This window comes from Lipophrys pholis (genome assembly GCF_963383615.2).
Source record: "Lipophrys pholis genome assembly, chromosome: 21".
NCBI classification, from domain to species: domain Eukaryota; kingdom Metazoa; phylum Chordata; class Actinopteri; order Blenniiformes; family Blenniidae; genus Lipophrys; species Lipophrys pholis.
This window is the reverse complement of record NC_137649.1, coordinates 20,871,692-20,898,256: the sequence shown is the minus strand read 5'-3', so window position 1 is coordinate 20,898,256 and position 26,565 is coordinate 20,871,692. Positions and strand designations below refer to the sequence as shown.

The following is a 26,565-nucleotide window of genomic DNA, read 5'->3' as shown; positions in this document are numbered from 1 at the left end:
TTTTTACAGAATAAAACAATTACTATGGAAAAAGATTACAATCTCAACATAAAGCCAATTTTAATGAAACCTTCTGATACAAAATACAGTGAAATTCGCAAAATAACTTCCTTAAAACTTATAGCTGTTGCATTATGGGTGTTTTTTACAAACTCACTCTGACAGTATGACTCTGAGGCCAATGCTAGTTTGCCATCTTCCAAGGCAGCATCACCGATATCTCAACTTGTTGTTTTAAAAAAAGAAAATATTAAATGTTTACTATTTACTCACTGGTTGGGGGCTGGATCAGACTAGATCATGTAGTGAAATTCAATGTATGGGCTCAGGAAAACTGCGTCATTTCCACTGGTGACGTCTCTTATGGAGCATTGAATTAAACTGGAAACGACACGTGATGCAGTTATTTTAACTAAGAAGGGGATGCCCAATCCAGCTTGTTTTTAGTTTTAAAGTACGCTCACATGTTACGATGCAACAACAAGTAAATTAAGTCTCATATTACAAACTACAAGAGTTACTATCCAACATATGAAGAATGCAGCTAATGCAGCCAGTCGCACCTGAACGTCTCAGTTTCAACATTTAATCGACTTTCTTTGTGTACATTTTGTTTTTAATTTCCATTTCTCACAGTGTCCCAGCTTTTCTGGAATTGGGGTTGTAATTATCCCTGAAGTCAAAGCCGTGGGCTTCCTCCGCATGTGGAAAGTTATTCTCACTGCTTTCATCCAGCTCCAAAGACTTTTGATACGCGCCGAGAAGTCCTCGCAACTTACGTGTCCATCTCACTGAGGCTCTTTTTTAAAAAAAAGTATATATTTTTTTTATTTTTTTTGAAGTTACACTTGAAGCTCCCATGGGACATGATGCTAAGAGGAGAAGCTCCTCGGTAGCAAATCAAAGAAAGGATAGGGAGAAATAGACCAGGTTTCAGAGCAAGCACAGCTCGACACACTCATCCCACCTGCGTGTCCGGAGTCGCACTCCTCCAGGTCCTCGTCGTCGCTCGAGCACTCCGCCGACGAAACAATGTCGTCTGTCGTCTGCAAGGGGAGGCACAAACAAACACACACACACATACACACACACACACACACACACACACACACACACACACACACATACACACACAGAAATGCGGTTAGGTTAGCACCGAGTGAGTACAGCGAGTTCCCGGCTTGGCCGTTTCATTCAAGGATATCTGGGCACAGGCAGACCTCTCCGCCCGTCCTCCGGCTCCCATATATCACTCGGAGTCAATCATATTTCACAGTGTTTATCATTCCTCACTTTATGTGCTTTCCACCTCCGCAGATAATTGTTTTCCTTCACCCTCCGCGCTCTGCCTCCGATTATTTATCGCCGCTCTCCTCCTCCATCGTCCACAATCAATGGACCCACCAAGCCCACACAGATCAGCGCCGTCCCGGCGCCTGATTTGTGCTAAAGGGTGCAGCGGTATGGAGGGGATGGGGATGGGGTGGGGTCCTAGCTACACCCGAACTGACGATGGATTATCTGCACCCTCCAGTTCCCACAATTCAGATTTATCCCCTAAACATGCCCCCCCCCCACCACCACCACCACCCACCTTCTCCCTTATTTTTGGGTTGTCTCGTGGAGGACAGGCAAAGGTGGGGAGGGAGTGACGGAGGGGTGGGGGGGTTGTATTTCAGCTGGGCAGCCGGCGTTTATTAGAATGAATCAGTGGGGCGATAAAATAAGCCCTGTCACCAAGCAGGGTTATGAAATCAGAGCGCTGATTGAGTTTTCCAGTCCCGGCCTAGGGTGTGCGGCTCTAAATATCATTGGGTTTGACAGACTAATGAAACGCGAACCCCCACCCCCCAAACCCCCCCACCCACCCACGCACATGCTCGTGCTGCTGCTTTCAACAGGGCCGAGGGAAAGCTGTCCACCTCTACCGTATACTCTCACGTACAACGCTCCCCGACGAACGAAGAAGGCAGAGAGTCCGACGGTGTGCGGGCGCTGTGATTATCCATGATGGGCTGTTCTATTTTCTCTGTCAGTACGTTTGATAATGTGTAAATGCCTGTTTGTGCTTCTGTGCATAATGCACCACATTATGTACTGTACTCCAGCATTAGAGCGCAGGAAAAAAGACCGGGGGGCGAGGGGGGGGGGGGGGGTGCTCTCAACTAAATAGCTGTAAAATATGGCCTCTTGGTAAACATGACATTATTTATTGAAGCCACATTACGGGCGTAAAAGTCTTGGTTATTGCTTGTTATTATGACAGCAGCAGATGTGGGAGGCAGGGACACGCGGAGAGAGATGAAAAAACCCTCAGCCACTTCAAAGTCTGTTCCAGCAATTTCAGCCCCGAGAACCATCGCGCCGTAACCCACATCAACTGAAAGCAGCGCTGTCCGTCCACGCCGCATCTCTCTGTAGCCGACAGCGTCTCCGCGCGGCGGCCGTGTTCGCTCGCTTTGATGCTCCGACTTCACAGATCCTCTCGGACCCGTCGGATCCTTTAAATTTCAGCCGGATTGATTTTCATTGGCAGTTTAAGCAGATGTTTATCTCATTACTCATTATCAGATGGAAGAAAGAGTGGGAATGTTAAAGACATGATTTAAATAATAAATAATGTGAATAATGTATTAAGGGACTCAACGCTGCCATCACCCAAACAAAATGGGTTTAGCAAAGAGACAATACAAGCCTGGTTCTACATCTGAAAAGGTTTGAATTAGTTTTGTGACAACAATAAATCCATAAAGCCGATCAATCTTCCGGGTCTGAAGCTTGCTATGTTTATGAAATCTCTCGCTCGACTTGTTGGCGCTCTGGACAGCACTGCAGAGCTCCTGCAAGGGAAAAAAATCATTAAGCACTTCATCTTTTGAGTCCATCCACAGTGAAGAGGAGGGCCGGCTGCCCCGGCTCATGCATCGTGTAAGTTTGCAATCAGATCGCAGAAGGACACACTCCAGTCGACGTATTCGCCTTAAGTTGGACTGAAAATCCTCCAAACCCGCCTCAGTGCGACGTCTGACGTTCGAGATGTGCACTTGATTAATCTTTCTAAACACGGGGTGTATCTCGGCCTGTCACAGCGGTTCACACTCAAAAGTGCTTAGCGTGCCGTTTTGCCGCGTTTGGACTGATGCAGAACCGATGAACTGACAGACTGAGCTCACAGCCTTTCCTCAACCGGGTCGGAGACGTCGACGAACGACATATGGCACAGGGGCTGGATGCTTTACGGGAACGGGAAGTCGCGGCGCAGACGAGGCTCCATGCGTGTGCAGCGACGGGAGCCTACGGCTGGGTATAGCATAATGATGCGGTTGGCCAGCGGGACTACAAAAACTGATTTCACAGCTGGGGAAATCCAATTCTCTGTCTAAATCTCCATAACACAGAGTGGGCTATATCTTGGCAGCAAAGTGTTTTCCCTTTTTTGGTGTAATTATTCTCAACAAACGTCGTCACCGCCGCCATTTCTGAAGATTCTGGGTGGTGGGATTTGCAGGCTGGTTGGTTTCGCGTGCGGGGAGGCTTTGATATGCGCGCCTTCCGCGGGCCCGCGAAGTAAAGCGCATTATTCACGAAGATTTCAGTACATAAAGACGCTATGTGCATCACGCCTGATTATCCTGATTACCCCTGCCTTCAAGTGAAATTCCCAACTCCACCAAACCAACGGCGCCGGCGAATCAATGGCCAGACTTCATTAAAGCGGCATTTACCTCTGACCACTTCAGCACGTCCAACTGAAAAGGATGGCGCTGGGCAATCGATAAAGACAGACAGCCTCCTTGGGTAAAAAACACACACCGCTTTTGGGTTTTCGCGAGCGACGGCATCGACACAAACAAAATGGAGAACGTGTAAAAAAAGACGGCCCGCTCTGCCTTTGTCTCCACGACAGCTTCTCCGACATCCAACCGGGAATTCTGGAGCGACTCCTGCGAATCCGCCGGCGGCAATGCGTGAGGCCATTAACAGGCGAAGCTGCAATAACCTCCGCGAGTGAATGGAGAGCAGCCACATCAGCGGTCAGGCGAGCAAAAGAGGAGGCCAGATTGATTAACGATAGACTTGAAGCTGGTGAAACCAACGCTTCTGTTATTATAAACTTTTTTTAAATTTATTTTTACCCGTGGTAAAGAACGCTACACCCTTCCTGCATTTACAACAATCAGTTCTCTTTTCCTGACGCTCGCAGTGTGGAGATCACTTCTGACTGACCTCGGTGAAAGTGTTTGAGCTGAAATGTGTCTGAAAATGCTGATCTGGATCTGAGGAGACAATTTTAATCGATCCAGCGCTCTGCATAGGTTCATTTGGGGATCATGTTTTTACCCATGCTCAGTATAACGAGTGTTACGTGGCTTTGAGCTTATGTCAAGTTATGCACTTAATTGCAGCGACTACAAGGAGTTTATTAGAAATGCTCTTGCTGCCGTTGTGTTTGCATGTCGCTGTGGCAGTGTCAGCAACTTTAAGAAAATAAATACAGAAAACTCATACAATGTGGGATTAAACTGCCTCTTCAGTGGAAAATAAAGACAAACGTCACCATGAAGCACGTCACTGTGAAAGCGAGATTAAAAGTATGGACTTTTCATTTAAAATAAATGTTAAATGAAGACCGATACAGGTCACTATTGAGTTTTCCCCAGAATAGTCTGTTATTTACATTGGGTGAGTGATTATTGTTTCAAACTGTAAAATTCAAAAAATAAATTAGAAAAAAAGTAATAATAATAATAAGAAACATACGTAATACAATAGGGTCCTGGCCTCTCGTGCTCGGTCCCTAAAAATCAAAAATTCCAAAGTAAACAGATTTTTTTTAAGGCCTTCTTAATAGTAGTGAAAAATAATCATTTTGTGCTCGGTCCCTAATTATAAAGGTTCTATCAATCCATTACTGAATCATTTATTGACACAGGCATGAGTTATTGAAGGTTTCAAGTCCGTTTCCAGTGTGACACACGGACATTCGTATGGACAGACGACCAAGTTGGATTGCTTTTCCCCGTGACTCTAAACTATGAAACGACCAGGAGAATATAGACGGGGGAATCGTGACACCCTGGAGGCAAACATCGTTACTGTCCATCTACTGAGCATGTGCAGAACTATTTACTACGGCCGTGGTGCGCCTGAGCAGCTGCGTTTGTCTGCACGGATATGGAGTCGGAGCGTTTTCAAAAAGTTGCTTTTAACAGTGGCTCCGAGCACCGATGTAAATGTGTAAATGGACACTCAAAGAGTATTCTGTTTTTACTTGAAAACTTCTGTTGTGATGAATGACTAAAACTCACTCAATCGATTACTTTAGTATTTTCTAAATCAGGCGTCAGTGCATCATATTAGGATACACTCACTGATAAAGCTCAACGTACATGCCTATGAAAAAAAGTCTTGTTTACATAAAGAATCTTACAAAATGCCAATCTTTCTTTTAATTTCAGCTCCTCCAGAAGGAGAAGGGAAAATGTTCGACTTGCCCTCCCGTCTCTGCTACACCAAGCAGATCAATGCAACTGGTGTCTGACAGTTTCCTGCCAGAGCCGAATAAAATTTCACTTTTCCACCCAGAAAATCTCAACTTCTCATAGTTTCGAAGTCTCCAAGTACGGCGCTGGTTGAAAGAGGTGGCGTGAGGCCGCGCGAAAAAAAAGAAAGAAACACGAAGATCATCTTCATCACCGCGTTTAACTACCGAAAGTGTTTTATGCATTCAGGCGCCCGCGGGGACTGAGATGCATTGACACCATCTCTTCACACCTGTACCTAATAATAAACACGACTCAGCCGAGGCATCATCACTCGCCATGCACGGCATATGTTCAAGCTCAGGGCGCTTCCCAACAAGCCACTGTGGATGACACCGTTGACATTATGAGAAAAAAATGCTTATAATAAGGGGCTACTTATAGACAGAAAAGCTGTACCTGTCAAATTGGAAACCAACAGCGTGAATCCAAGTGCTGAAGTAGATCGTTATGAGTTCATGAAACATTTATGGCGCGTCCTCGCCGAGAAGCCTCAGCAGACTCTGTACGTCCTACAAGTGGCTCCGGGGGAAACGGACACCCAAGATTCAACAAATGTTTTGCGTTTTCACCTGAAACGCCGTGACCAGGGTGCACATTTCGTGCGTACGTACCAACACGTGATGAGGCACGTTTTGCCTGTAGCGCTTCTAGAACAAGCTCATCGGACAAACAGGATGCTTGGAAATGGTGAGCGTTCACATCTACCCTGTAAACAACCCCACAGCTGGACTTGATAGTGAAAACTATTTCACTTGAGTGTTTGATTCATAAGATGGTGGCTCCGGAAAACTGTGCTTTCTTTAATTCCTGCACCATTCTGGGGATGTTCATCCTCAAATTGTCAAGAAATGTCAATTCACATTATCATTCGTCCAGATCTGACATGTCAAAAACAAGTGAATAACCGACAATATATGTGTGTATATATATATATATATTTGTATATATATAATTTGTTCAGTTTTTCAGTGAGGAATGTCTTAAACTTCTGAACCGACGATTGTACGTCGACATGTCAGGGTCATACTAATTACCGAGTGAATGTTCCTACTCAGAGAGAGACTCGCCAAGTACGTGGACGGTAACGCGAGCAGCTGCTGCCTCCACGGCTCCGGCTGAATATTCTGCTGAGCGTGACGGTGATCCGATCCGTCACATCAAAGCAACGGCTTGTGCAGCGGCGGTGGCGGCGAAGGGGGGTAGGGGGGATCAGGGAGGAGAGAGAAAGACATAATGTACTCGACCACTATCCATCGCGCTCCCCTGGGTCAGCAGAGGCAGTGCAAAGGGTAAAACTCAGCCGTGGCCCCCGGGTTACCAACATGACATGAAATATGAGCAAGGAGCAGCGCCGTATCTCCGAGAGGCGCCGGGAATCCAGGCACACATGCTTAAGTACAGTACGCTGAGTCGTATGTCTGCGAGCACCGAGTCACAGCGTGCTCCTGAATGCACCACGGTCTCATCATAACAAATGACCTTGATGTGTGTTCGTGCCCAGAGGCTGAAGAAAACACTGAGAAGTGAAGCCTTCAGAGAATAAGGAGCGCTGTACGGCTCCGCCATCAAAGCCAGTTTGGTTTATTTACGAAGCCAGAGAGCCCAGGAGCCAAACCTCACTTTTTCTTATTCGTTTTTTTTGTTTTTTCTTATCTGTTGGTGATAAACTCACAACAATTTTCCTCAATCCTGGCAGTTAGTGGACCATAGTTAGATATCCAATGTGGCTGCAAGTTTGGAGTTGAAAGGGTCGACGTGGAAGCACGGACGAGTCAGAGATTCAAAACGATTGCCTTCTCCCCAAGGGCGCCCCTCGGTCACCTTGGAACATCCACGTGTCGCGAGCGAAGAGTCACCGCCGACTATTTTTTCAAGTTGAAAAATGGTTCAGAGAGCGACAGAAATCGGAGGTCACGCCGACTCCCGTCTCTTCTTTCTCGCTATCTCGCGAGTCCGCGCTCATCCACTCCACCAAGCCCTCACGCCAAAATAAGATAGTCATCTCCGAGGCGGAAGCTTCGCCTTTCTATTGACGGCTGCCTGATGCGCGTGTTATCATGTCCGATCTGGGCTTTTGACGGGCCGACAAGGAAGAGGCTTGTATTACAAGGGGAATCAATGGCGCTGGGCCGTATCCCTATCAATCGGCTGCCACAACTCTTTTTGCTCTGTGACAGATAAGACGCTTCATCTGAATGGCAGCGCAGGAGTCTGTTAAAAATCACACAAAGTCGTGATGCGAATCAAGCGTGGTATCACGATGTTCCCTCTTTATTAGGAGCAACACTTTAAAAAAAAAGAAAGAAAGAAAGAAAGCAAACAGTCGGTTCAAGAAGGCACCGAGTCCTGCCGTCCTTCATCGCGATGTATAAATTACAGCAAAATGAGCTGCGGAATTAGCCGGTGGGGCCAAAGCAACGTGCTTAAATGATTCCTGAGATCAAATATTGATATTTGGAATGAGCGCCCACGGTGGGGCTTTCTTACTGCCCTCCTGCAGTCAGCACTTTTTTTTTTACCTTCAGGTTTTATGGAGGAACGGAGGGAGAGGCGGGTGCAGGGAGCAGGAAAAAAAATAGAATAAAAAAAACCTCAAAAGAAAATACGTTTAATTTGTTCACCATCACCACGGCGTGTTGGTTTCAGCAGAATGGGTTATGTGCCGAGTATTTCTCTTTTTCTCAAGGACCTGCCTTTGTGCGCGGGGCGGCGAGGGTTGCTGGCTCACAGCAAACTCTAATTGCCCCGAGGCCGTGGGCAGCCACTTTCAAACAGGGTCATTCATCTTCCCACGGACAAAAAAAAAAAAAAAAAAAAAAAAGAGGAAATGGTCTTTGGCCCTGCCGCAGTGTACAAGGTCATCGGGGAAACCCGGTGTACGCATCACATGCGTGTACGCACGCAGACGGAGCAAAGGTCGCATACGAGGCGGCGGCCACGTGCTGAAGGACGAGCGGAGGAGGTGAGACGGTCCGTGCCGTCCTCAGGGTGAAACTGTGGCGGCGATTACTGCAGGTCCGAGTTGTGGCCTGCGGGTCTCCCTTCAAACAGGAATCTGTGTCGATTTGGTTGTCGAGCGGCGGCGGCGAAAGCCGTGACGGAGGAGAAAGCACGGGGGGAGGGACGACCGGGACAAGGCCAAGATGAAAATGGCTGCATGTCGGTGACGTTGTCATGAGACACTGGTGTCTGAACACATCAGAGGAAAAACTTGAGAGGGGGCCACATAATGCGGAGAAAAGCAGTTATAACAAGATTACTGAACTGAGAATGCTTCTGACTACAATCTGGTCGACAAAGCCGATTAGCGGGGAGTCTATGAGGGTCATGTTATCGTCTTACCGAGCAAAAAACAACTGAGAAACACGACAAACGTGGAGGACGTAGAATCAACACAAATGAACACATTTCACTACACATAGAGAAGCATGTCACATATTGGCTAACATTTAAAAAAAAGAAATAAAGAATGGAGGAAGGGACAGTCAGTAGAGTCTGAAGAAGTCTCATTGTACTTTTGACCCAAACTGGGACATTATATCAACCTTGCCAAACACTTTTGTTACCTAAACTAAGTAATTGTGGTACCTCATGAATACTTTGAACCATATTTAAGTGCTTTAGTGACTGGCTTTTAAAAAAAACAACATTTGCCAAAGTGCTGCCTACATTCAACAACGTTCCTCTGCTTCATTAATATTGATCGTTTTGGTTTCAGAATATTTCCATGTTTTCACAGATATGTTGAAACATATCTGTCTGTACATTTCGTACAGACAGACGACGAAGCTGGATTGTTAATACGACTACAGTCCCAGGGGAATATGGACCGCAGTGTTTCAAAAACTGCCGTTTTCCCCCCCGTTTCCATGGAGTCAGTGTATTTTCACGTTGTGGCGTAAAGAGGGCTTGAATCTATCCAAGTTCTTTTGGTTGTTAAACCTAGAAAGTTATTTCGGTTTATTGTTTACAATGACTATTTTAGGTGTTGTCTTAAAATGTATACTTATAATCAGTGTGTGAGATAAGGGAAGAAAATGTGGTGGTTAAGGTTTCTTTCCCTAGAAAGATCTTTTATCTCACCTTTTGAAAAAAAACCCTGATTTATCTGATTTAAATACACATTTTCAGAACTAAATGACAGAATGAGCGTCAGTGAGTAACAGGCGTGATGGTTGCAAAGTACTTTTATGACGTCTAGATAAAGATACCTACATTAACCGAACCAGGTCCTTTGGTAATCCTGACCAAGAGACCCTTAAACCATCAATCCAAAAATACAAACGGCTGCTGCTTTTCCTCTCAAATCATTAAGGCGTAATGACGTGTGGGTCGAACAGAGGACTCACAGGGTAATAAATGCGACAGCGGGAGTTAATGGAAATCATTGTGAGCATTCAGTGTGAAAATGTGTTTGATTTTTAAGCTATTTTTTACAGCTGCGATTGAACCAGCGTTTCATGTCCACGTATGACTCTATGACAGCCATTACTTCTGGCATATAAATGTAAATGAAACACTATAAACGTAAAGTATATATTTTTTTTATATTTGTCAAGCTAAAGCTAATTTTCCAATTACAATTTAGGCTTTTAAGTGTCATTTATTCCAGGTTTATTTTCAATTTGCTTGTTTCTGCATCCTTAAAAAAAGAATAACCCAGAATGAAAGCTGACACATTCAGTCTACATTGTTTAAAACAGAAAAACATCAATTATTCATCGCAGCAAAGACAGAACCGCTGGCTTTCGCCATTTCTCTGACTACATAATCTGGTTATGACTGCTGTTGCGGGTGAAGTTATTTTCTGAATTTTAAGTCCACATTACTCACAATGGACTCGAATCCAAGACGATCTGGCTGAATGTGTGAGAGATCATTTTACCGAAGAGCAAGCAGCAACGCATCTGTATTTGCGTTCGATTTTGGGCTCGTTACAGAAATTTAAAGAACTGCCAAGTTTTTTTTTTTTTTTTGCAGCTCTACATTGATTCGCACCTGCTTTATTATTTCATTCTTCATACATACATACATATATTCCCACTTCTCGCGCCTGATGCTCCCTGGCTGTGAACATCTACAATCTCGTCCAACATCCCCTGTCTTCATTGTGAATTGATGCGATCTGTGCTTGATGTCCTCTTGAGGGCCGTGTTATAAAGTCATGGATATACATATTTTACAAGGGCTTGAATTAATATGATCACACGGTGTTGAACTCGTGGAACTATTTCACTTAATCTAAGCTTTTCACTTTTGAAATTGTACCCGACGCAACGTATGCTAAACAAGTCACCACTGTTGAAATAATGATCGAAGATAATAAATAACAGTTTTTCCGCCGAGAGAAGACTCTTCAGGATATGGTTTTGAGGCAAAGAGTCTCGCAGATAAACCTCAGACGGCCTCACTAATTACAAGAAAACCATTAATAAGGAAGATGATCCGTCCAGTTGGGAGAGTTATTGGCTTTCTATTGAAAATGTGTTAAGTCTGAAGGAAGCACATGAAATTGGACCTTATTCTCTTTTTCCTTGAGGACCACAACTTGATCTTCCTCTTCAGTCCATTTCAATATGGGAAGTATTAAGGGTGTAATACCAAATCGAAGCGGGCGCTATACGTCACGGCGGCTTCGCGTGTCCCAGCATTTGTCCCATTTGGGCTTATTATCCTAATTGGGCACAAACCGCATTAATTATTCGATTTAGTCGCTTTTTCAGAAGATTAAAGTTGAAGCATAATCAGTAACCAACGGAGAAATTAGTTGAAACGCCGGAGCCCTCGACGTCGCCACACACACACGAGAGCGGCCGGCCAACGCGGCAGACGCACAAATCCTCACAATTATCCTCTGCTCATTACTATTAAAAGCAACAGGCTTCAAGCGAAGCCTCCACCGAATCTCGGCGGACGCCGGCGAGAAACATTAGCGGGCTCTGCTAACAGCTCAGCCGAGCAACGAAACACAACACATTATTGCTGGGGAACATCAAAGGCTTTGTCTGTGTGATACATATTTAATTAAATCCTATGGACTCCAGCAGACACATGGTGCATGCACTCAGTAATGTGTATATAGATCTCTGAACGTCCCCAGAACCGTGTGGTTTCCCTCCCTCTCTCACCAACGCACTCCCTCTTTGTGCACATCGGGAGCTAGCGGCTAGTCGCGCTAGCGCGGATGATAATAATTGCTCACACGGAAGAAACCCCCGCCCTACCCCCCCCCCACTTGATCAGTGGGTGATACATGATGATTATGAAGATATCTGCTCTCTTTAATGTGGAGAAAAGAGTCGGAAGGAAGGATGTTGGCTTATATTTAGTTCTGCAGTCGATGTTTAAGAAACATGCCGGCAAACAGAAGTTGAACTTTTATAATAGTTTTGTTCCCTGAACAAAAAAAAAAAAAAAAAAGAAAAGTTAATTAAACACCAGCAAGAGAGTGGGATCTGAACCTCGCCACAAAAAAAAAAAAAAAGTGGCTTGGCACAGGATTTAATACCGACTGTTCTACTTTGATAATCCATGTAAGTCTGCTGACTTGTGCTCGGGGAGAGATGACATCTGTACTCTCTGAGGAAGAATATGGAATTGACATGTGAAGCCGAGAATAACGGCAGGATTTCTTCTTTTTTTTTTTTTTTTTTTACACGATAGTGAAGCATTTAAATTCATCTCAGTCTAGTTAAAGGTGATGGCAGTAGCGTGTTTCAATAGTTTAAAGCAGGATTTCTTGATGTTATGTCTGCATTCAGAGTGGCAGCTTTTTTAAAAAGTTAATATTTATGGCAAAAAATATCGAAAATCTATCTATCTATCTATCTATCTATCTATCTATCTATCTATCTATCTATCTATCTATATATCTATCTATCTATCACACAAAAACATAAAATAAATAATCTATATCCATGTTTACACACACCTGTCTGAAAATACACACTTGTATACATACACACACATAACAAATACACTTATAATAATTCAACATGTCTGAAAAAGGGGTTTGGAAGCAGTAATAACGTATTTACTGATCCTGCTTCCTGAATCTTCTGTAGTACAAATGAGATAATATGAGTTTCACGTTGCAGCTTGTGACTTTGTGTTTTCACGTGGTCATACATTACATGTTATAACCAGGCAGTCGTGTCACAGCATGAGGTGCGGCCGAACAGCACCCAGAGCATGTGCTGATCTCCTGCCGGTCAGCTCAGAAACAAACCGCACCCAGCGTGTGTGTGTGTGTGTGTCTGTGTGTGTGTGTGTGTGTGTGTGTTCGTCTTTAACTGATGTGTGCAGTTTGCCTGTCTCTCGGTGTGCGAATGCCCCGCCGTGACAGTGGGGGCTGACAAGACAGGTTTACACACAAGCATTCCCGCAGGATCTAGATAAGCTGTGTGGGGGTTGGGGGGTGGAGTGCATCCATTACAAAACCCCCGTGGTCCAAAAAATCCCTGGAGCTAGTCGCTGGTTCTCACACACAGAGTGACAAACTGCCCCAGATATATATATATATATATATATATATATATTTATATATATACACACACACACACACACACACACACACACACACACACACACACACACACACACACACACACACACACACACACACGCACACGAGAGCCGGAGTGACCTGCCGACGCGAAATTGTGAATCGTGTACGTGTTCACACTGAGAGGTGTAATGGAAACACGCTCAAACGCGTAGTGGAATGAAAAATTCATCACAAACAGACGCCGCATATACAAGTGTGGAGACGGAGATGACGGACAAATCATGACAGTGATAGAATTACTTGAATGTTGGATGATAGGTTGCATTGTTTGGGCCGGGATTGGATATGGACTTTTTTTTTTGTACTGCCACTTTCGTTATTTCCACTGTCAGTGTGTCACTGTGTATAAATATAAGATATGCAATATTGGAGCATGATTGGTTTGTAAACCAGCTGTTTTGTCAGAGTCGGAGTCGGACTTAATACTGTTTATGTTTGCAGCTCGGGCTGGCGGTGCAAAATGAATAAGAAAACAAATACGTACTGTATGAAGAATAAATAAGCAGCAAATTAGACGTGAGGGACGAGCGGGGGTTGCTGCATCTGAACTATTATGTAGAGAGTGTTTGTGCGTGTGAGGGGGAGGTGGAGGTCTGTTTCTCATGTACCTGCTGCAGGTCTGGAGACCCTCAGTGCAGCAGCAGGTCAGGAGGCTCACTGCAGCCTGCTGTTAATCTAATATCTCACTAATTGGCAGAGGATGACGATGATGATTGACTGGCCACAGTCGTCATTGCAGCCTCAGCTTTTAACTGCTGTCTCTCTTTTCTTGAAAAGACATTGGAAGGTCTCGTTTTAGATCTTCAGTTGTTAAAAGTGATTGGCTGGCTTGAACGATCAGAAGCTGTGATTATTTTCTAGTCATTTTCTTCCCCTTGACATTTAACCAGTGTTGCAGGATCACCTCTATTGATGTTTCTACCTGCACATTAGACGTGTCCAAGGCCTGTTTACAAAACGTTTCAAGTAAAAATGCACTTTTGTTTTTTTTGGACTGTCATATAAGAAGCCGTTGTTGTTGTTATTGTCCATCGGTGCGCATGTGAAGTAGCAGCTTTTTTGACCCATGCCAAAGGAAATGGAATCGGAGCATTTTCAAACTGTTTAGTTTTCGGTGGCACCGTTGTCGAGTAAACGCAACCCTAACTTGAAAACTTGTAAACAAGGCCTCAGTTAAAATCAGGAAAGTTACCACAGGAAGAACTGGCTTGTGGCTCGCCTCTTCCCGTCATGGTGAAGCAGAATTCGCCCAGCGCCGGATTGTTCACCCACTAATAAGGAACCTGAGCTGGGTTTAGTTTGAACCTGCTGACGATCCCTGACAAACACACAATCTTTTTGCATGAGCTTGCAATTTAGCGCCGTGCATGTATAGATCTTATATCACCGTTTAAAACAAACTGATCTCACTTCTCGGTTGTGTGTATTAACTGTGACAGTTGCAAGGTTGCGATCAGTGATTTCCAACCCTGACATCGTGCCATCTCCAATTTATTATGCTCACTGTAGATGAAAATTAAGACGTCTTTCTACAAAACTGTCTTCACACGCACGCGCGTGTGTGTGTGTGTGTGTGTGTGTGTGTGTGTGTGTGTGTGTGTGTGTGTGTGTGTGTGTGTGTTTCCACTGTTTTAATGAGCTGCACACACCAGCAGGGTCGCCTTCAGCTTGCTATCTCCTAATTGGACCTTCTGAGCAACTAGCAGACCACCGACATTCATCTCGGAGAATTTAACTTAGAGCCGGGGTGCTTGGCAGGGCAGTCGGAAGTAGAGTCAGGCGGAGGGATACGAGCCCAAAAAAAAAAAAAAAAAAAAGCAAGGAAGAGGAGGAATAAAAAGAAAAGCATCACAGGTTTTTACTTTTCCACAATGACCGGTGGGCCTGAGTGCTGATTGTGAGGGAAGGTGATCACAGAGACTAACTGAGAAGAGAAGGCGACCGACAGCAGGTGGAGGAGTGGAGCACATCTGCCCACTCACACTCACACACCTGTGCACACTCGCGGATGAACACACACCCTTCAAACACCATCAAGCAGACGGCCGCGGAGCACGCACGCTCAGCGCCATCCTGAAGAGGGAATAAATCAGTGATTATCATATCTCCCCGGGCGTTACGCAACGTCCCCGACGCACTTTAGAGACGGAGCGAAGGGAGCGTTCCGGAGAAAGGAGAGAAAATATAGCTTGGCGCAGATAAAGCTGGGCGGAATCTTGTTCATGACCTTTCCTGCCTGTCTGAACGTTCCAGAAACTGCTTCGCACAAACACCTTCGACACAATCGGACGAAACAGAAATCGCGGCGAGCCGAGGAGGAATCCATCGCAGATTCCACGTAATGCTCCTTTCATCGTGAAATGTGTATCCATGCGCATTGATTCGACATTATTCGAAGCTTCACAGCAGGGAAAAAAAAAAAACAAGAGGCCCAATTAAACCTCCAACAATTTACCTCTCATTTTCTCGTCTCCGGAGCGCCGGGCCAGTTGAAGATGATGGACGCGAGCAATTTCTTTAACACGGCAAACCATGCAAATCACTTTCAGTGTCTCTCCCTTAGCTGTTTTCCCCCACGGTGGTCGAGATTGCAGCCTCCCCCATCCTAATTGTTCGCAAACATCTCACGCCAGCAGTGCCAGTTAATTGAGAACGAGAGACGCCGACCTCCCATGACAGAGAGCCGCGCATAAACGAGTATTCCCAAAATGGCCATTCACACATGAGGCCTGCGGTCGGAAAAAAATCCTCTTTGGTTTGGACCAGAATCCTGCAGAGCTGAAGGGCTTAGGTGGCTGCTTAACAAGTTAGAATTGTTTCTCGTCACTGTGGCTTTTCCACTTTTCCAAAGGAAGCTCAGCTTCCTGTTGTGTTTCAGGATCTGCCAAATATTCTGGGTTTCTACTGTGAGAGCATGTAAATTCGTCATTACCTGGACTGGTGATGTCTTAGTCTTTATTTATGGTGTCTGGTAAACTCAGGGTGAAATAGTTGTTTATACCCTTACAGGAGTAAATGGAGTGGTATTGCCAATATATATCCTTCTGTACAAATAGGAAAAGGTGAAGATGAATGGGAGGGAGAGTGAAAACCTGTTTTGAAGTTTTCTAATGAATTTGAAGGATTAAGAAAATAAACCCCAAAGATCTTACGGTCTTAATTAAGCAAGAAGAGGGAGCTTTACTTTCTGCATCTTACATAGAGACCATTAGTGGGCGACGGAAATTCTTAGTCAGACCACATACAGACATTTTCTCACGTGGTAACAAGCAACAATCAGCACAAGCCTCAAACGAAATCACCTCCAGACTTCCCTCTAGAGCCCTGGAAAACTTTCACTCTCTTGAACACACGTATTAATACTTGACGGGGCCTAGAAACGGGCCTGAGCCAAAGTGTAAAATGGATGTTGTTTACTGTTAATGTGGGGATCATCCACAGTTCCACTGACTGGATTCTACCGCTGCAGGCTATCGGCAGAATTTTAATTATGTGTTGCGTAACTTCCAGGATAAATGTCGATCCATTTCATTTTCAATACAAACCACTTATGAGCGCTGGAGCTCAGACAGCCGACAGCACTAATGTGAAACTGGTCATTTTCTTTGGCGAAAAAAAACAGGCTGAGGTCTAAACGGTAAACAAAACGCAGGGTAACGTGAACAAGTTCACAACAAGATGATATTCATTCATTTATTCTTGTTTGAAAATATTGACTGTTGCATTAATCCTTTTTGTAGACCTTGTTCACTTGTCTCTCCGAGTCAATAAGGAGCTAATTAATATTTATGATGGTAGTTTGGGGGGTGGAATCTTTCCAGGCAGTGTGAATTATGTTCCCAGTGAACTTAACTTCACCTTGCAGACGTCCACATCTCAAAGTGCAACAAGTGTAAAACGCTTCTCCACCATTATGTTGGCACGTCGGCGCACATGCGTCGCCATGCCGCCACACAATGTGCTCTAAAGAGGCGAGTGCAGTCGGCTAAAGCTAATGTGCTTAGCATTAGTCACCCTCGTCTGCGGCACATGATCCAGGAAAAAAAACTAAACAAAAAAATAACTAAATGCGGGACTAATTTGTTTTCCACTGCAAGACATGGAGCCATGTACAGAAGCAGAGCCGACAGGTCCGACGCCAGGTCTCAGGTCGTGTAAAACATTCAGGGTACATATGACGTGGCAAAAAACGACAACAAAAAAACCCATTTAAATTCATGCTGCAGCTCCATGGCTAATGAATCCTTTTCCAACCGAGCGCCCCTCAGGACCGGAGGCGCTTTAATGCACAGGCGTCATCTGGAGGCCCCACAGTCGCCACATTTATCTGAGAGCTTAAGGGCTTGTTGATGTCACAACGTCACGTGTTGTTGTCTGCGTGACGACAGGGAATACCGTTTCAGAAAGCTTTAGGATTACAGTACAAACAGTAGAAATGTGCTCTGTTACACAACGGGGACTGAGTTTAGAGGCATTCGGTGATGGTGGCGCGGTTCCTTGGCCGCTCTGCTGAAGTTCAGTGATACGATGCAATAACCGATCTGTAAAAAAAAAGTTCTGCAGAAAGTCTCTGGCTCTGAGTCTGGCTCTGCAGGTTTCGTCCTCTTAAAACGGAGGTTTTCCTTTCCACCGTCTCCTCTGTTGCTCATGTGGAGTTGTTGGGGTTTTTCTCTGTAAAGATGCCTTGAAATGACTATGTTGTACGATAGAAATAAAACCGAATTGAACATTATCCTGGCAACAAGCACAAATAAATGGTCTCCAGGACGTTAACAGCCCACAGGTCCTGTCGTGTTGTCCTCTACTGGACAAGTACATATGATCGCGTTTGATTTTAATTATTGTATTACTCTCATGTCAAGAATTCCTTTACATATGATTTCATTGGCTTTTACAGATCAAGGACGATTTTAATAATCTATCAGCATATTTACCTTTAAAAACCACATTTCTCATTTATTTTAGCAAGCTACTTTTTCATCACCCTTAAGCCTGCAAATGCTTGTAATTTGACACCAGCCCCATTGCTTTTCCGGCTGCTGAAGCCTGGTTTCAATGACTGGATCGATGTCTGGTCTATGCTGTTTTATTTAAAAAGAAAATGTATTTGAAGAGAGAGCGGGGGGAAGGAGAGAGTAAAGGAAATAAAACGCGTCTGTCGTGTTGGTCCGTCCCAGCAGAGCTATCATTAATTAAGCGTGAGATTGGTTGTCTCCACTTTCCACCCCCGGCTCTCATTCTGTTGATCCAGAGACACCAAGGGATTCAACACTTCTCACCCCAGAAAGGGAAACAGGTAGTGCTGGTGAAGAGGCCCGAAAATAGCAGAAGAAGAGGACGCGGAGACACAAAGGCACACCTACTGCTCACATGGCTGCGGGTGTACTCAGGTCCGGCACGTTCCCTGATGCCTTTAGCTCTTTTTCAGCGCCACAGTAACCCACTAATGATAGCTCAACTCCGTTAACCTACCCAGAGGGGTGGAGGAATCTGCCAAACCCGTACAGGTCCTCTCCTTAAACACCCCCCCCCCCAAGGTATTTGACAACCAACTGGGGAACTGTAAAATTAAAGGCCTTGGCAAATGAAATTCTGTGACACGGCGGCATGAATCAAAGCAGAGCCCACCATGGGAGCTCGCAGGAGAAGAACGAATGAGGTGTGCTCTCGGAAGGAATACAAAAATAAAGTGAAAAGTTAGCAAGGGCGAAAAAAAACAAAAAAAAACAACCTTTTTATTGGTAGATTACCAAGCTAGTATGTTACAGGAGCATCCAGGGCGACAACAGATGTGGTATAGGTTCATCATTTCACCTTGAAAAGCAGAGTGCTTCATATGAAAGCCCATTCATTAGACGCCCTCCTATATTGACTTCCTTTCATATTAATAACCCGCAACACAAAATGCCATTTTCCCAGCGATGCCACATTTTTTTTTCTTCTTTTCTCATCTAATATGACCTTGTTGACGGTGGCAGAGAAAGTATGGTAATGTATCGCTGCTCAATCACTATCATCTCGGCTCGATCATCGACGCCTCAAAGACAGGTCTATGCTGGCCGCTTTTGTTTTGCACCTCCGAATGGCACTTATTGACTTTTTGGCTGTTTCTGTTAGTTTTGTCCAAAACACAGGGTATTTAGTGGCTTCTGGAGCAGCCTCCACTCTGGCCTTTTCCAACACTCGTATTGATACAGTCACGCGAGTGTCAGCTCTGACATGAAGGGCCATCATCATCGCACGCCAGGCAATCTGTTGTTGAGGTGAAGAGGCTGATAACAGTGGTCGCTGACTGTCATCCGACAACCCCCCCTCCACACTCCCCTCACCCGCCCCGTCTCACACCTGAGAGAGAGTTATTGCTTTAATATGGACAACGAATGGTTCAATTTGTCCTCTGGGTGTCAAAGGACTGCTCAGTGTGATTACTTTCTTGGCACGGTGGTGACATTCATTGGCTCGGACTCAGGACGTATTGGCGAAAGGCCTCTCTTAGGGCGGAACGGGGGGCGGCTGACTGACTGATAGAGACGGACAGAGACTGAAATGGAGAACTGAGAAAACCGAGAGAAGAAAGGAGAGATGTAGGGGAAGGGAACGGCGGCGGGAGCGGCTTTGCACACCCCGATGAACAGCGGCACTTCAATCCTCCACAGAATGAGAAATACAGTATTCTGACCTTGACCGATCAAGCGGAGGAAAAAGCAGCGCGGCCACAATCCACACATGTTCAGTCCCGAAAACTCACAAAGCAGTGGAGAAAGGGACAGAAGTGCTGGGATTTTTTTTTTCCTTTTTCTGACATGCGCTTTGTCACATTTTCAATCCTAATTACCAAGAAAACACAATATTCAACACAGAGTTGGTGTTAGGGAGAAAGGAATATCGATGCCTCAAAGCTAAACGAAAATATGTGACTGAACACGGTACTACTTGACTAACACCAACTAACATCCATTATTTAGTTCTTTAGGGGGGGAAATTAAGGATAACAAGCTAAAGTTTATAATTCTTCAACATTCTGCTCAAGATACATAACGCGGCAATTTTTTCCTGTTACGCAACCTGAATAAAAAAGGCAGGAAGTAAATGAATGACATCCATAATAAGGTTCTGTACATGCACAACCTCAACACTACTGTTAAGCTCTTGTCTACCCGCTGCTGGTGACGCTGACGGATGACGTCACGTAATCGGTGCATCCCTGACAATAAAATGTCAAGATATTTGTAGAACATAAACAAAATGCATGTCTGAAGGTTTTCGGAGAGAGTGTATAAAAAAAACAATACATACTCTGACAAACACCATGCAGCGACTGGCTGGTGCAATGACCCGTCTGTGTTCGACTCCCGCCGGCCTTACCTGAATAGTGGGTGGCGAGCGCTGCTTGCGGGTCGTGGTGGTGGACAGCGTGGTGGTGGTCTCAATGAAAGTGGTGGACATCTCCGGGGGTACCGAGGTGGTGGTGCGGGCCGCGCCCCGGCTGGCGGGCACGTCGCCCACCAGCCTCACGCTGCCGTTCACCTTGATGTTGACGTGGCCTTCGGCGGCCATGTTCAGGACTTTGAGGCCATTGTAATAGAGGCCCGAGAGCTGGCCCTGGTAGGGCCGCTTGCGATCGTTCCCGCCGATGGAGATAGTGGCCTGGGTGTTGAAGATTGTCAGCTGCCGGCCTGGCGCGGGGAGGAGGGGAGAGGGTTGATGTACGATGTAAGATGGAGATGTGAGAAGATAAACAGTTACAAACTACAGCTGCAGTGCAGGAAAGATGACGGAAAGGATGAACATAAAACTCGCCAAACGAAACTGATGTTTTTGGTTTACTCTAATAAAATAGGCTATATATGGTAAAGAATATCAAAAGATTTACACACATAAGAAAATGGTAGTCGTTTTCTTCATATTTGGAAATCCAACATTTGATAACCAGGGGTGTCAAACATATTTAGTTCCGGGGCCACATACGGCCCAATTTCATCTTGAGTGGGTCGGACGGATAAAATAGTACCACGATAACCTTCACATTTCAAATTTAAGGTTTTTCTTTGTAGTGATGCAGAGCAAATGTGATGAAAATGTTGATACGTTTGCAAAAATCCTGTTTGAGTGTTATGGAAAATTACTACAATCTCAAGACAAAGCCAATTATAACGAATCCTTTTGATGCAGAATATAGTGAAATGTCAAAACAACTTCTCCTATAGTTGTTGTGTTGTGCTACTCTTAAGAAATCTGTTAAAGAAATCAGTTCCTATTGAAATATTTCCAATATGCTTGGTGGTAGGCTGGTCTTGAGGACAGGTTATAGACACCCTTGCATTGCACATTTTACATGTTATAGGTTTAATATTGCCAGATTCCTTAATATCCAAATATGTTGAAAACACCATTTTTTTTAATGACATGTACACGTGAATGTACGCGCACTATTATATATAGGAGGTAGCCGTCATCTCTACTAATAAGAGTTAAAACAATCAAAGCTGTTGCAGTTATAGCAGCAGGATCACAAGGGAGTGAACACATGCAGGTATGAAAAAAAAAAGAATCTTTGAAAAATGAGCTGGAACATGTTCCACAGATACTCTTAATATTCTCTGGGCAAAACAGCGGACCTCTGCAGTAAAATGATTAATAAACGTGTCTACAGACTTTGGCATATTAGGACGACAGCGTAAGCAATACACACCCGCTGCACGTCATGTGAATTTCATTAGGAGAAGCCTAAATATCACTGTCAAAACACGGCGCTCGTGCATTAATTAAGCAAGGGAAATGCAGCAACTTCCACAATATACAGGAATCATAATTAAAAATCTCATTTGTGTAATTTACAGACACATAGCAGCACAATCTGGAAACATTTGTTTGCTGTGTAATGCATAATACATTAGGTATGGAATGACAGGGACAAGACGTTCATATCACAGAGAAATGAAATAGCATGTGTGGAGTCATGCATGCAGCAGTAATGGGATTTTTCAAACCCGTCTGTGTTTAAGCGCTTGTTAAAGGGACTTTATAATCAGGTTATGAAGTTTATGTGCAATGAATTTTAAATTCAGTTTATAATGATATTATGTTGTGTTAAAAATAAAGTGGGGAAGTCTTTTTTTTTTTTTTTTTTTTTTTTTGGGGGTGCTTTTTCTTTCCTTTATTATTAAATCCCCACAAACTGAACGAGGTGCCGACTTGATGATGTGATTGAGAAGGGCAACTCTATCAGGGCGCCCTGGCAGGCGCTCCGCGGCGCCTCGCTGTCAAAAAGGCTCCAATTAGCTCTCCATCACCAAACGAGGGAGGATTATTAGCTCGTATGATGTGTGAAACTACAATCAGATAGATTACAGCAGGGACAGGCACCTGCTGCGCTCTAGGTTTTCAGGGCAAGACGCCCGCTGATGAGTCGCAAACAGAGGATTTGAGCCGGGGGGGGGGGGGGGGGGAGAGAGAGAGAGTTCACTCCCCTCAATGCAATAAGCCAACTATAGCTGCATTGATAGTGACTCCTCCCAGTCAAATCCGCCCAAAAGACAAGGAGTTTTTGTTCTTGAACCTCTTCTGAGTCCCTTTAACTGGACACGATGAGTCAACAAAATTTTAAAGAGATGACGATGACAAAAAGGGGAAAATGAAATAAAATCAGTCAAATCAAAAAACAAAGGAAGGAATTAAAAAAAGCTCTTAGTTTTACTCGTTTTTTTAAAAAGGGTTTAGGGCATGGTTATTCATTCTCAGAGGTTGACAGGGAACAAGCCGATGAAATGACAGAAAGAAAAAAAAAAAAAAAAAACATTCTAGAAGTTTGATAAAGATTTACCTTTCTCCTGAAGCCAATCTTCTACTGGCCGGGTATATTTGAACGGGATTTTCTTATTTGCCATTTGATAGCGCTCAATGTCGCTGTTGCCTTTAAAGTTTGAGAGTTTAACAAACAGCTTGAAACAGTTGGCAACAGCAACAGACATCACACATTTATACAGTGGTTTATAAAGAGTTTTAAAGTTGTTTATAGATATTTATAAAAGCTTTATGATTTTTTTTCTTCTCTCTCTCGTTACTTTAGTTGAAATCTTTATAATTCATATTTATGTAGCACACTCCACACCAAAATATTCAATCCATGGATTAAAAACACAGCAGCCATGAAAGAAAGTGCATAAATAACCTGCAAGGAGAAGTTAAAAACAGACATGGGAAATACATCATATTTAAGACAGTAAAGGCAACAAGAAAGACATCAAGATGTAAAGAGGCAGGCATGCAATAACTGTCTTTTTCTGAGGCAAATTGGAGGTAATTTATGTGCACTAATTTTCCCACTGGACACCACCTGCTTTTACATTTCAAGGGCTCAGAAATGATTCTGGTTAGTGAGTTATTTAGAGGAGCCGGTTTGTATGGAAAGATGTTAAAGGGGAAGGGGAAATTTGAAGTACAGCAGACCTATCGGGGCGGGGGGAGATTTGAAGAGGACAATGCATACAAATTAGATCATTACCGACATAGTGGGAAGCCTTTTGGGCAAAAAAAAAAAAAAAAAAAAGAACCTACACTTCAGGTGCCATATCCATATTACTGCCTTCAGAGACAGATGCTAACATTGGTGGAGGTATATGGGAATCAAAGATAATAGAACGGCACGTATGTATTTCTTGTGTTATTTCTGGTTTGATTTATCGTCTGTACAAGAAGAAAACATTTTGTCTGGGAATAAGAAAGGCATCGCCTCTAAGAGGTTCAGCGAGTCCGTGGATGCTGAGAATAGAGACGTACGCCTCTGTCTTCAAACACTGTGAGGTTCCACAGAAGCCTTGACTGCGTGATGCCACAAAGTACGCCAGTGGGTTGATATATGGAGGAAGAATATAATTCCACAGTGATGAGCCATAACATTATGACTGTGACATTGACCTATTAAGGCATAGAATCCACAAGACCGTTAAACGTGTTCTCTGGTATCAAACACCAAGGATTGTTTGCACCGCATCATTGAGCCTAATTTATACTGCATATGCAAACGTTACGCAAATATGAACGATAATGTGCAGGAAGCAAGCTTGCAGCCCGCTGCCACAGTCTGCTGGCTTGCACCCAGAGCTAAAAATTGCAGAGTCACTGCTAATCTTTGTTCCAAATTGCTCATTATGACTGGAAAATGAACACGACCAATCCAGTTTCAGGCAGTTTTGCGACCGGTCCTTCGACGCCCCCTAGCGTTATGGCAGTGAACTGCCTTTGTGGTGCACACAGCCTCGACGCTGAACTTCCAGGTGTGAGGATAGTGTGTGAACTCTCGGCACTATGTGTATACTGTGTGACCGGACACCCAAAACGTTTTCACTTGACAATACAAACGGGGTCTTACATTTGCTCGGTCACAATGATATGGCTAATGAGTGTAATTCAAATCTGATGGAGAAGGGCTTGGTACAAATGAGAAGAGGAGCCAGAATGTCTGATTTAGCCACGGGGATTCGGTCAGCTGAGCTAGTGAACGTCATTTCACGAATTTTAAAGCAGAACCCCCTGACTGAGGGTGCGGCCACACCGTTTCTTTATATAACAGCATTACACGACATTTACATTAAGTGTGAACACACCGCAATTACATAAAACCGCAATCGTTGCGTCAGTTCCTCCAGTTTTATAATGCTGCTGCCACTTCCTACCTCGGAGAGCATCCAAGTGCTCGGCTCACAGCGTGCTGGGAAAGAGAGTGGATATGGCTGCGAGGGGGCTGGAGGAGCTAAAGGACTGTGTCTGCAGCGTGCCAGCAGGTTAATCAGCTACTAGCAGGGCCCCCCCCCCCCCCCCCCCCCCCCCCCCCCATTCCTTTGATCTGAAGCAGGTTTCAGGTGGCAGCCAAATACACTCTCCCCTGGACAAGGGCCACAGAGGGAGGCCTGATGGTCATATGTGAAATCAGAGGACAGACAGGATGGCTGGGAGTCAGGTGGAATGGGCTGAGTAATAGGACTGGCAGTGCCGGAGAGGGGAGGATAAGCAGCAGCCACTAACAGTCTGTAATCTCTCCAACTTCCCACCAGTTAATGTCTCCACCTGGATCTCCCAAAGCAGCCTAATACAGTTATTAAGCTGGAGCGAAATCACAGCTGAATCGGGAGAGGAGACGCTGCGAGCCCCGCCATGCATTCCTAATGGAACGCTCTCAGGTATACCTCTTACATTGTTCTGCGTGATTAATGAGGTGACAGTCCCCTCTGTAATGAATACAGCACAAGCTAATTGTCCAACTAATGAGAAAAATCTCTCTAGTTTGTCAATTTGATATTCAATTCATAGAGGTGACTTCAGAATAGATGACCTTGCCAAAAACAGCAACACTCTTCATTCTAAAATAAGCCTGTCTTCAAGGTGTTGAGCGTCTCTTCTTTCAAAAGCAGAGTGGACAGAGTGGACAGAGCGTACCTCCAATCTGTTCTTAGTTAACTGGGTGAAAAAAGAAAAGAGCAATTCAGCGCTATTAAAGCTTTGATGTTTTTATCTTGGCGGAGTGCCCACTTTGGTCTGACATATGACCTATTTTATGGGTCGTATAAAACGCTTGGCCCCGACGTGCTGGTTTTGGCTGTGATTTTCAGGATGTTCCAAGAGGACTTATTGAGTCTTTTAAGGACAAATCAGATCGGACCACACTCAAATAGCCGTGACGGACGTCGACGTTAAAATCAGATCCGGTCCGGCATGTTGGCGGTGCGTTGTTATCATGAAAAAAAGGGCTTAAATTGTCTTATTTTCAAAATAAAAACATATGCAGGTCCACACAATGCTTGGTAAACAGGAGATTTGACCCTAATTTAGGTCTGCTAACACTTGGCAAGGTTGAAGTTGTGTTGCTACCAGCTGTTTGCAAATAGCACACATTACATTACAATACGCGATAAACAATGACAATGGCGAGCACACGGAGGATTCGTATGGACAGACGACGAATTGGATGCTATTCTGGGCGACTCTCAATTATAAAACTACCAAGTCGCAGGGGAATATGCACTGGGAGTCGTGACACTCTGGAGGCCGCCATCGTTGTTATTTTCCATCTACTCATATGTGCAGTAAGCAGCACGTCAGATGTGTAGATATCATCACTGCTCTGTATCAAGAGTATTTAGATCATCAATGAAAAAAAATTTCCAACAGTGTTTAACAGAATATAGAATCTAGAGGTTTTAAAGCCTTCATTCATACAGGAGCCAATCCCAGCTGTCAGTGGACAAACGGCAGGTGACACACTGGGTGGGTCACCAGCCCGTCACAAGGCGACGGTCCAACATGGAGGCACATACATGTCCATCCACACCTTCAGCCAGAAACCAGCCTGTTTAGCTCTCTCTGTGCCATACGTACAGTTTGAATGCACTCACTATGTTTTGTTTTTCTCCCAGCCAAAACAATGTCTAGATTTTTTTTTGCCCCCACCGGTGG

At 44.5% G+C, this 26,565-nt stretch overlaps 1 protein-coding gene across 8 annotated transcripts in view; it reads right to left on the bottom strand.

The window, feature by feature from the left end:
* nrxn3b (neurexin 3b) overlaps window positions 1-26,565 on the bottom strand; it is a 344,889-nt gene that overhangs the window by 12,451 nt on the left and 305,873 nt on the right. For 6 of the 8 annotated variants that reach the window (XM_080490434.1, XM_080490435.1, XM_080490438.1 and 3 more), the window contains 3 exons: window positions 22,937-23,026; window positions 20,479-20,789; window positions 968-1,046 (listed from right to left, as the gene is read on the bottom strand). In XM_080490434.1, coding sequence (XP_080346560.1) covers window positions 968-1,046; window positions 20,479-20,789; window positions 22,937-23,026 — 480 coding nt within the window. The remainder of the gene's footprint in view (window positions 1-967; window positions 1,047-20,478; window positions 20,790-22,936; window positions 23,027-26,565) is intronic. The other 2 variants (XM_080490437.1, XM_080490436.1) reach the window with 1 other exon arrangement.